At 56.4% G+C, this 10668-nt stretch overlaps 1 protein-coding gene across 5 annotated transcripts in view; it reads right to left on the bottom strand.

The window, feature by feature from the left end:
* Positions 1-1447: 1447 nt before the first annotated feature.
* DEPDC5 (DEP domain containing 5, GATOR1 subcomplex subunit) overlaps positions 1448-10668 on the bottom strand; it is a 74428-nt gene continuing 65207 nt past the window's right edge. For all 5 annotated transcript variants that reach the window (XM_069557052.1, XM_069557054.1, XM_069557053.1 and 2 more), the window contains 5 exons: positions 8064-8233; positions 7091-7262; positions 4681-4741; positions 2171-2253; positions 1448-2071 (listed from right to left, as the gene is read on the bottom strand). In XM_069557052.1, coding sequence (XP_069413153.1) covers positions 1779-2071; positions 2171-2253; positions 4681-4741; positions 7091-7262; positions 8064-8233 — 779 coding nt within the window. In that variant the 3' untranslated portion in view covers positions 1448-1778. The remainder of the gene's footprint in view (positions 2072-2170; positions 2254-4680; positions 4742-7090; positions 7263-8063; positions 8234-10668) is intronic.

The raw sequence follows: 10668 nt of genomic DNA, 5'->3' as shown, positions 1-10668 counted from the left end.
TGGGTGTGTGGCCTTGGGGCTCCTCCCCTCATCTGGTCGCGACAGCTGTTGAGAAGATTACAAGATGGAGAGGCGCGGCAAGTGCGCTACACTGTCCGGGACACAGGAACGCGCAAGAAATGGCGCAGCTGCTATTATTTCACGCACCTCAAGTCTTCCAGGTAACCGGAGGCCTGTAACCGGTCTCTGCTGTCTTCTCCCCTACTCCCTGCGTGTGAGCAAAGCCTCAGTGTCTCAGATCTGTATCGTATGCTTGTTTCTTGTACTACCCGAACCTTCCATCTTGTTTTGATGGGTCTCTTCCTAAAAACGGGCTTCCCCCTGGTGGCTCAGACAGTAAAGAATCTGCCTGTAATGCAGGAGACCCGGGTTCCATCCCTGGGTTGGAAAGACCCGGTGGAGGAGCGAATGGCAATCCACTCTGGTATTCCTTTGCCTGGAGAATTCCGTGGACAGAGGAGCCTGGTGGGCTACAGTCCCCGGGGGGTCAGAGGAGTCAGACATGACTGACCAACTTTCACTTCACTCTCCTACGAACGGGAGATGGGCTTCTGTGCCTCTCTGACGTAGAGCCTGGCAGTGTTGGCCCAGCCTGCGGGGGTCCTGTGCCTTCGGGGCCCCATGCCCTGGGCGGTCCCTGGGGCTCTCCATCCTCCCCTACTGCCACCGAGCCGTCTCTTGTCATTCACCCTGCTCCCGAGTTCTCTGCCTTCCAGGGTGTGACCTTTGCTCTGCTTTGGTCTGAGAACCAGACTTCCAGGTGGGTTGGGGCTACAGGTGAGGTAAGCGAGAAGCCCAGAGGAGGGGTCTGGCGGCAGCAGGTTCCCAAATGGACCATCAAGAGCTGGGTCACTTGAGCATCGTTTACAGTGCAGAGTCCAGAGCCCCCAAATCAGAATCTCCAAGGGAGGCTGTGGGGCCTGCAATTTAAGGTGCTCCTGGGCACAGGAGCCTTAAGGAACCACGGCTGGGACTAAGGCGGCCCCTTCTGCTCTGAAGCCCCGCTGGCTGAATTCTTGATGCTTCAGTAACGGAATGCATTTCTTTCCCCACCACGTTTTCCGCATCCCACCCCCATGTGGTTCTTCACCCCAGGCTCATTTCTACATCCGGGAGGCTGGCGGGTGCCGCTCAGGTGTATTGGGGGTATCCCCTGCCCCTGGTGCAATCACCGAGCCGGGAAACATCACCAGAACTCCCAGTCTCGGACCACCACCCTGTTCCTGATGGGCGGGAGCCAGGAGGCCCTTCTTTCCCTTCTCAGCTCAGAGACAACTTTCAGTGAACTCACAGCCACACACCCCAGGTGGATTCTGGAGTCCTCCCCAGCATCCTCGGCCATGTCATCAGCCTCCTGGGCCCCGGCGACGGGGCATGACCGCCTGGCCCATGACCGCCCGGCCCAGGACGGGGTAGCTGCTGCCGGGGACCGGCCTGGGGACCGAGATGCCGCCCGGGGCACTTTATTCCCATTTCTGCTTTGTACAGGTATATACAGCTGTGTGAGCTTATGGTACATTATTTCACAAAATTATACATCCTGTGAGCACTCCTCCTGGGCGGGAAGCGGCAGATCCCACTCCAACAGACTGCGGATGCTCACGGGGCCGCCCTCCCACCCGCTCCCAGGGCACAGCGGCTCCTGCAGCTTCCCTCCAGGAAGAGGATGGACACTGGTGGGGGACAAGCACCCCCACAGCTCCCCCCCACCGAGCCTGCCCAACTGTCCCCACCACAAGTCTCACGGGCAGGGGGATGCCAGCCCCAGCCCCCGCCCGTCATGGGGCGCTGGCGTGCATCTTCTCCAGGCAGCTGGCCCAGAAGGCCACCAGCCGGCTGTCGCGGTTGCCACAGAAGTCTGTGAAGTCCTTCAGCAGCCGGTCGGCGAACCTCTCGTCGCCGGTGGCGCTGGAGCGCCAGGTCTTGGTGAGCATGGTGTTGTAGGCCCAGTTGTAGCCCACGCGCTCCTCGCAGAACAGGGTCTGGCTGGCGGAGCTCGTGGAGTTGCGGCGCCGCCGCGGCTGCCCCGAGAACTTGCGCTTGGAGTAGGGCAGCTGCAGGAACACCGTCCCTGCGGGGACAGGGCCGGTGGCGGTGCCGCCAGGAGGGAGGCAGGGGACCCCGGGCACACCACCCTACCCCACCCTCCACGCCGCGCCGGGCGCCTCACCTGTGACGTGGATGTACTGGGGCTTGTTCTCGGCCGGGAAGTTGAAAGCGGACGCAGAGTATTTATCTTGAACAAACCCAAACCTAAAGGAAGGTCAGGGAGACAAGCTGCTGAGGACCTCCTGCGCCGGAGTGTGGCTGAGACGACCCTCAGGCGGCCCGGCCCGGGGAGAGGGGACCTGGAAAGTCTCCCAGTGGAACGTCCCCGCTGCTTCTCTCCATCCTCACCGCTTCCCACCCTCCGCCCCGCCCACCTTTCCCCTCTGGGGAGCTGAGAGCCCCTCACCTGGCTGGCTCTCCTTCCTCCAGCCTTCATCCCCCCAGCCACCCCGCTCCATCGCCCTGGCCCTGCCTCCCTCTCCCCTCTGCCCCCCCACCCCCAAGACCCTCAGCTCCCCAGGGCAGGCCCTCGTCTTCACTCCACTGAGTTGGCCGGCCTCACTCCCCTTCCTGTCTGGGCTCCTGCAGTAAGTGCAGTTTCTCAATAAAGGCTCCGCGCTGAGCAATGCTAACTGGAGTCATTTTCCTTAAGGCGAGAAACACATGGGGCCTGCCTCGCTGCTCTGGAAACAGGCAGGAGGGGCTGCTTTCCATCCATGGCTGGTTCTGTGCCTGGTTTCTCTGTTTCCACAAAGCGCATTCATCACAGCTCTGCCTGCCAAGCGCTGTGGAGGACGAGCTGGCGAGCGTGGCCCCTGCCCCGAGTTGAGGGGCTTATGAAACAAGGGCTGTGAGGAGGCAGCGCTGAAGCAGGCACAGTCCTGTCTCCTCTCCGGACTGAGCTCTGGGGAGGTGCTGTGCTGCACCCTCGGCAGAAGCTCCCGGTCTCACACAGGCACCTGATAGCTCTTTGCTGAAGGACACCTGAAGTCAGAAGCGTAGATTCAAGCGACCGATCGGCCGCTTGCACCGTGAGCTCATCACCATCGGCCGGTTCTAGCACCTGTGGGCACAGCTCCAGAGTTCGCACTTCCTCCTCTCAACTCTCCCATCAGGCTATCTACTCAGCGTGGATCAGCACTACCTGCTGACAAACTCGGCTGGGGTCTTCCTAACGGCAGCCACCGTCTCCTGGAGGCTCACTGGGTGACAGGAGTGTCAGGGAACCCCGCCAACAGCCCAGGAGAACACGAAGGCGGAGCAGCTCACGACTCCTCCGCGGATGCTTGGTGGAGGGGTGGGCGGGGCAGAGGTGAGCCAGGCCTGTCTGCCTCTCGCCAAGTCCTTTCGCACCAACCTCTTCACTCAACTGCCCTGAATTGTACACCCTACTCCTGGGAGGAGGAAGCCAAGTCCCCGGCACTTATTTCACAGCCTTTACCAGGGATCAAAGACAAGGGCAGAGGAAGACCTAAGGCAGGCCTGGGCCGGTTTGGGTGGAGGAGGCTGAACGGTCTGGACTTCATCTTATGGTTGTGGGGTGTGTGCACAGTGGGGGTTTCTGTGCATGATGGGGTGTGTGTACACGGCGTGTGTGTGCATGGTAGGAGTGAGCATGGTGTCTGTGTGCACGGTGGGAGAGTGTGCATGGTGGGAGTGTGCACGGTGGGAGTGTGCACGGTGGGATGTGTGCACAGTGGGAGTGTGCACGGTGGGATGTGTGCACGGTGGGAGTGTGCACGGTGGGAGTGTGCACGGTGGGATGTGTGCACGGTGGGAGTGTGCACGGTGGGAGTGTGCACGGTGGGAGTGTGCACGGTGGGATGTGTGCACGGTGGGAGTGTGCACGGTGGGATGTGTGCACATGGTGTGTGGGTATCTGTGTGCATGTGCATAGTGAGAGTGTGTGTCCACAGTGGGGGTGTGTTCATGGTATGTGGGGGTGTGTATGCATAGTGGAAGGGGTGTGCACAGTGAGGTGTGTGTGCATGGTGTGCGTATGTGTACAGGGTGTGTGTGCACAGTGGTGTGTGCACAGTGGGTGTGTGTGCATGGCAGGGGTGTGTGTGTGCATGGCGGGGCTGGGGCAGCTGAGGGCACCTGAACAAGGTGGTATGACCTAAACGCAGCACAGGAGGCTTTGATTGTCTATGGTTGACACAAGGCAGCCACCGGACACCGAGCTAGGGACATTCTGGAGACAGAGCTGGGCTGGCCTGAGCCTAGGACAGGCCTTCCTTGGTACACATAGCGGGTATCAGTAAGTAGCCACTGAACGTATCTATTGCTTGTTAAGTGTTCATTGTCTTCTCAACATGGGTCAAGGGGCTCCTGAAAAATTCTACGGGTTTTCATCTCCTGGCAAGTTTGGCTCTGGGTGGAGGCTGAGGAGACGGCTCTCTGCTCTCCCACCAACACGAATGAGAGGGAATCAGGCCTGAAAAACTGCAGCTCCAGGAACTGGACAGGAGGTGCTCATCTCTGGAACCACGGCAGAGGGACCCGTAGGAGACATGCAGTAAACCCATCCCTGGCGGCCTGGTCTGTCTCCCAGGAGAGGGAACGGACTAGCTCCACTGTTTGAGACGAACACTGAGGCCTCCCCATGCTTCCTTCCTGCTAAGAACAAACCTGTGTGCAATGGCTTCCTGGAAAAGGTGCATTCGGTCCCAGTATGTTTCTGGTTCAAAGCCTGAAAGGAAAAAAGAACAAATGCTGAACTGCTATTCCAAGGTTTGCAATCAGCCCTGGGTCCAGCCTCCGTGATCCCTTACTGCTCTTGGCAATTCTCCCTCCTTGAGCCCAAGCTCTGCTTTTCCAGCTTTCAGAAGGACTGGCCTCCACCCCAAGAAGGGACGTCCTAAAGAGAGCGACAGCCTCCAAGCTCCATCAAGGTCTAGAGAGGGGAGGAACACAAGTCCTCAGTGACCAGTGTGAGCTGCCAGAACTTGCTATGAGACTCATTCTAATGAAGTCTGTGCCAAAGGCAGAAAGGAGCAGGATATTAAATCCAAGCAAAGGACAAGCTTTAAGTGCATGCTATTTGCTTCCGAGGAGAGAAAAACGATTTACCAATCTTCCAGTTTAGGGGTGGGGAAACTGAAGCAAATCAATATAAAAATCGTTTTTGGAAAAGTGATCAGCTGGGGAGGGGAGTGGAGTGGGGTAGATGGGTGACCGCCCCCACCGCCCACTTCATGCTGGGGCCTGGCTGGTGTGAGGAGAGGAGCAGGGCAAGGAGGTGGCAGGGCTGAGGCAGTTGTCACACGGCAGAGGCCATGGGCTGGGGCTGCTCTGGGGGTCAGGGTGCTGAACGCTAGCGCAGCAAGCACTCAAGACGGCGTCCCAGAGGCCAGGTCAGCCGGCAGAGGCTTGACTGATCTCTCCTTCTTTGGAATTTTATATGCACGATAGATGTTGAGGATTCTGGGTAACCAAAGAGCAAAAAAAATAATAAAAGACTTTGGCTTTAATTGGTAAAAACAAGACACAGCACATTCTCGTCATGTTTTTAAGATGCTGAATTCCTTATCAGAAGGGGAGAGAACAGGAGGAGAGATGGCACAGAAGCAAGAAAATCGATTTTCAGATTCAAGTCCTTATTCCTTTCAACTAGGATGCCTTTCTTTCAGCCGTAACCATGGCAACCAACAGAGGATGCTGGTCTTGCAGACTGGGTTACAACTGGCAGGGAAAACCATCAGCTCATACAGCAATGTCCTCCGGGACCAGCCCTGTGAGCACTCCTGCACAGTTACAGCGAAAATGGGAGACCTCAGAAGAGTCTTTGGATGGTGTGCGTGAAGATCTCGCCTTCTCCGCAACATATTAACAACAGCAGTAGGAGGCAGTGCCTGGCTTAAAGTCATCAGACACGGATATAAACATCTGGCATTTCAGGACTGCAGAAAACGGTCCCTCTGCAGCCATACCACAAGAGGAAACAAGAGCGTGGGGGGTGGGGGAATGTCATAAACTCTAAAGACCACGGGATCTATGGCCTCCAGGGTCATGCAGCTCACCTGGATCCCCAGCTACTGCTGAAAATGTTGTGTCTGTAACAAAAATGTCTTCCAAGATGTAAAAAACATACCGATGTATCTTCAGAACAAAAGCTCTTTGCACCCCGGCGTGGGGGTGGGGGAGAATGGTTCTCTGCCACCAACCACGCCATAGACTCACGAGAACTCGGGGAAAAGCACCTCCTTCGCCTCAAAGGTTTCTTCTTCCACACTGATAATTTCTACACCTAGGAAGCTAAAGGGCTCATGACCAGCAGTGACTCCAGCTTTTCCTTATAAAAAGGTCATCTGTGAGCTTATGGAACGCTTTGCAGGAGCTAACAATATGCTCATCGCAGCACGCTTGGTGATAAGAAGTCTGTGCCGTGTGAACGCAGCTCACCCCTCGATCTGTGCACACCTGCCCCTGGAGCCAGGCGGGCGAGGCTGGCCCCATGGGCTCCGTTCTGGGGGAGGGCTGGGCTCGGGGCCTCCGTCCTCCTTCTGCCCTGCCTCCCTGTGCTGTGGGACCGGAGCCCTCCAGGCACTGAGGTGCCTCAGCCGTGCACTACAGCGCACCACGTCCTGCTCTGCTTTCGGCGCCTCCCCTCTCCAGCCCTGCTGCGTGGAGCAGCAGGTGCAAGCCTCCCGTGTGGCTCAGCTTCCTGCCACCCAAGCCAGTCAGGCTGGAGCAGAGAGAGGAGGGCACGGGAGAGCCCAAACAGCGGCGCCCCTCCCACCCACCATGCTCCCCAGGCCACACGAGGGTCTCGCTGAGCTGGCAAGGCAGCTCTGGCCACCCCCACTTTAGAAACAAAGCCATTTGAGGCTCAGAGACATTAGGTGGCTTGTCCAGGGCTGGCCAGCCACTAAGTGAAGAAACCAGGATGAAACACTGGTCCCTTGTCCAGAGGCCCCTTCTTTTCACCACCCACGAGAAGCTGAGCTCCCTCCTGGTGCCTTGGGGGGCAACCCTGGTGGGCGGGGCGGGGGGCGGGCTCTGTGCAGGTGACAGCCCTCAGGAGGGGGGTGCCTCTTACTGTCAAACAGGTGCTCGCTGCCCTCCTTGAGCAGGCAGCTGACGTTGAGTGGGATGAACAGCTGGGCCCGGAGCGGGTCGCCGTACAGGTAACTGGGCAGAGCAAAGGGCCCCTCCAAAACCGGCACCAACAGAAAGCCACACGAGGTAGCCTTGCGATGCCAACCCTGGACCTGGTGGGAAGTGCAGAAACACAGAGTCTCCTGTTATGCACAACTTCTTTTTTTTTTTTCCTGTACCAAGCAGCATGCAGAATCTTAGCTTTCCGGACCAGGGATTGAACCCGAGACCCACTGCAGTGGAAGTACTGAGTCTTAACCACTGGACTTGCCAGGGAAATCCCACATATGTTAACTTTTAAGAAACAACGTTATTTAAAAAAAACCTTTCCCCCAAAATGAGGCAAACGCAATTAAAAACCTGACTTATTTATACAGAAGATACATAGGTGACAGGAAATTCTCAGAAAATTATCTTTTAAAAAAAAGTGACAGGGCCTCTACCTGCACAGAATGTCTCCACAGTACCAGTAAAGTGTCAGGGCAGGAGATAGAAGTTCCAGAGAACAGGGGGAGGGTGGGAGAGAGGGTTACTTTTACCTCTACACCAGGGATTCTCAACTGGGGGCAATGCCCCCCTCCCTGGGGACACTAGCAAAATCTGGAGACATTTTTGTTTGACACAGGAGGGGGTGCCACTGTGGGTAGAGACCAAGGATGCCGCTCAACACCCTACAGTGCACAGGCCAGGCCCCTACTCCTGACAGAGAACACCCGTCCTACACGTCAGGAGCCCCAAGGCTCAGACACCCCCTGATCGACACCTTTTCCAACTGTTTGAATTCTTGACAGTGTTTAATTTTTTGAGAGAGGCTGTTGCAACGGTCCAGGTGAAGGTAACAGGAGCCTGAACTGAGAACAGTTGTTTAAGGGAGGAGGATCCCTACACAGGCCCGACCACACCCGGGGGCTCACCATCTCAAAGAGCACGGCGGCGGTCACAGCCATCCAGTGCAGCTTGATCTCGAAGGCCGCGTTCAGAGAGAAGTTGCCGTGGTAGTAACAGCTGCACCACTCCAGCCGGTCCGTGCGGTTGTTCACGTCCACGTCCAGGGTCACGGTCCTCTGCTCCGGGACAGTGGCGGCTACGTCAGCACGCAGGCCAGCGGGTGCCCAGGGGAGGGAAAGGAAGGCAGGGGGTGAGGAGGAGGAGCAAGCAACCGAGCACATCGACGTGCAACTGCAGGGTCTAGACGCTTCCTGGCGGCCGTCTAGTCCAGGGCTCGGCAAGTGTATGCTATGAAGGTCCAGCTGTTAAGCATTTTAGGTTGTGCAGCTATAAAGTCTCTGTTCTCACTACTCAATGCTGCTGTTGAGAGTGCAGACGCAGCCAGACATTACCTAAATGAATGAGCACGCCATGTTCCAATAAAACTTTATTTACAAAAACAGGCAGATTTTTAGGGCAGTGAGACTACTCTGTGTGATACTATAATGGTGAGTGCTGCTGCGCTGTGCTAAGTTACTTTGGTCACGTCCAGCTCTTTGCGACCCTATGGTCTGTGGACTGTAGCCCGCTAGGCTCCTCTGTCCATGGGCTCCTCCAGGCACGAACGCTGGAATGAGGTGCCCTGCCCTCCTCCAGGAGCTCTTCCTGACTCGAAGACAGAACCCACATCTCCTATGTCTCCTGCATTGCAAGGAGGGTTCTTGAGCACTAGCACCACCCAGGAAGCCCCATAATGGTGAGCACATGTCGTTATACATTTGTCTAAACCCATAAAAGGCAGAACACCAAGAGCAGACTTTAAGGGAAACCATGGACCTGGTTGATAATGATGTGCTGGTGTAGGGTCATTGACTGTAACAAACATCTCACTTCAGTGGGGATATGCCGATGGCGGGGGAGGCAGGGGCCGGCAGGGAGTATACAGAAACTCTGTACTTTCTGCTCAATTTTGCTGTGAACCTAAAAAGTGCTCTAAAACCAAAGTTATTTTGAAACAAACAAATGAACAAATAGGCCTCTTTGTTCATAGCTTGCCTCCTCTAATCTAATCCAGCCCCAGATCTACAGATGGGGAAACAGCAGCCCATGGAGGGGAACTGTCCTGGCCAAGATCAGAGTCAGAACCTCAGCCAGGCTGAGCCCCAGATCTTCCAATTCCAGAGACCAAGCAGCCTAGACCAGAGTGAGGAGGGGGTATTGCTTTTTGGTTTCAACCCAGGAAGGCAATAGTTCTATAATCTTTTCTCAAGAAATGGAAACTCTTACTGAAATCTAACGCTCTGTCCCAGGCTTCCCAAGTAGCCCTAGTGGTAAAGAACCCTCCTCAATGCAGGAGACACGGGTTCGATCCCTGCGTTCAGAAGATCCCTCTGGAGAAGAAAATGGCAGCCCACTTCAATATTCTTGCCTGGAGAATCCCCATGGGCAGAGGGGCCTAGTGGGCTACAGTCCACGGTGTCGCAAAGTCAGACATGAATGAACACACACGCAATGCCCTGTCCCAGTGACTGGGTGCTGCCCACTGATGCCGGGTCCGCACCAAAGTAGCTCATCCGATCTGGGCTCCTGCTCACAAATCCTTCTCAACCAAGACGGGTGTTTCAGAGACGGGTCAGACGTAGAGTTCCTGACCAAAGGCCTGAAGCTGGCTCAGAAGTAAACAAAAGCCAGGGCTCTGGTCTGTCTTTCTGGGTGAGGCCAGACCTGGGGCTTCTGTAAACTGAGACTGGCCCCGTTTCCTCCCTCCCCCTCGAATCCAGCGGCACTTCTCCATGGGCAGCAGTCCACTCTAACAATCATGCGAGCTCTTGGAATAGTAAGAGTGTTTTCCCAGAAACCATGCACACATGAAAGGTTCTGCCTAGTTCCAGAGTTATCGAACCCCTGACACCCAGGATGTTCCTGAAGAGCCTGTCAAGAACCAAGACGACAACACTTCTCCCAGAAGCAGAAACCCTGACAGAGGAGTACGTGCAGCACACGGGGCCCCGCACCCGTGCCTGGGGGCCTTGGCGACGGGCGGTGCCCTGCCCCGACCGCTCACACAGGGCACTGGCCACACTGGCTCCGAGTGACTCTGACGATCTGGAGACCAGCAAGGTTTCCATTCCCCCAGCCAGGCAGGAACTTGAGTTAGCCGGGCACTTCCAGGCCAACCAAGTACAAAGAGGAATTTCACTGGAGTCTGGGCTGTGTTAGGTTTGTTCCCCTCCTTCTAGGGGGTTTTCAGGGTCTCTCCAACCTGCCTTTGAGGGGAATCTCATGACCCCTTGCCTAGAACTCATATCTCAACTCATCAGTCTGGTTCTCAAAATCAGGTCACCACCAGTCAATAAGCATGTATTCACCCCACCTTAGGGAAGGGTCCTGGGGTGCATGCCCCAAGGTAAGCACATTTAGTGGGGAGGACAGAGGGGAGGTCCACGCTCAGAGTGAGTGCCTGGAATGGACCGCCTCTGAGACTTCTGAGGTCCTGAGATGCTCTGGTGAGGGGATAGCCTCTGGCAGGGGTTAAACCAGCAGAGAACAGTCGCTCATACCCCGTGTCCTGACCCCCTGGGAAGAGTGACT

This window comes from Ovis canadensis, chromosome 17 (genome assembly GCF_042477335.2).
Source record: "Ovis canadensis isolate MfBH-ARS-UI-01 breed Bighorn chromosome 17, ARS-UI_OviCan_v2, whole genome shotgun sequence".
NCBI lineage: Eukaryota > Metazoa > Chordata > Mammalia > Artiodactyla > Bovidae > Ovis > Ovis canadensis.
This window is presented reverse-complemented; position numbering and strand designations above follow the sequence as displayed.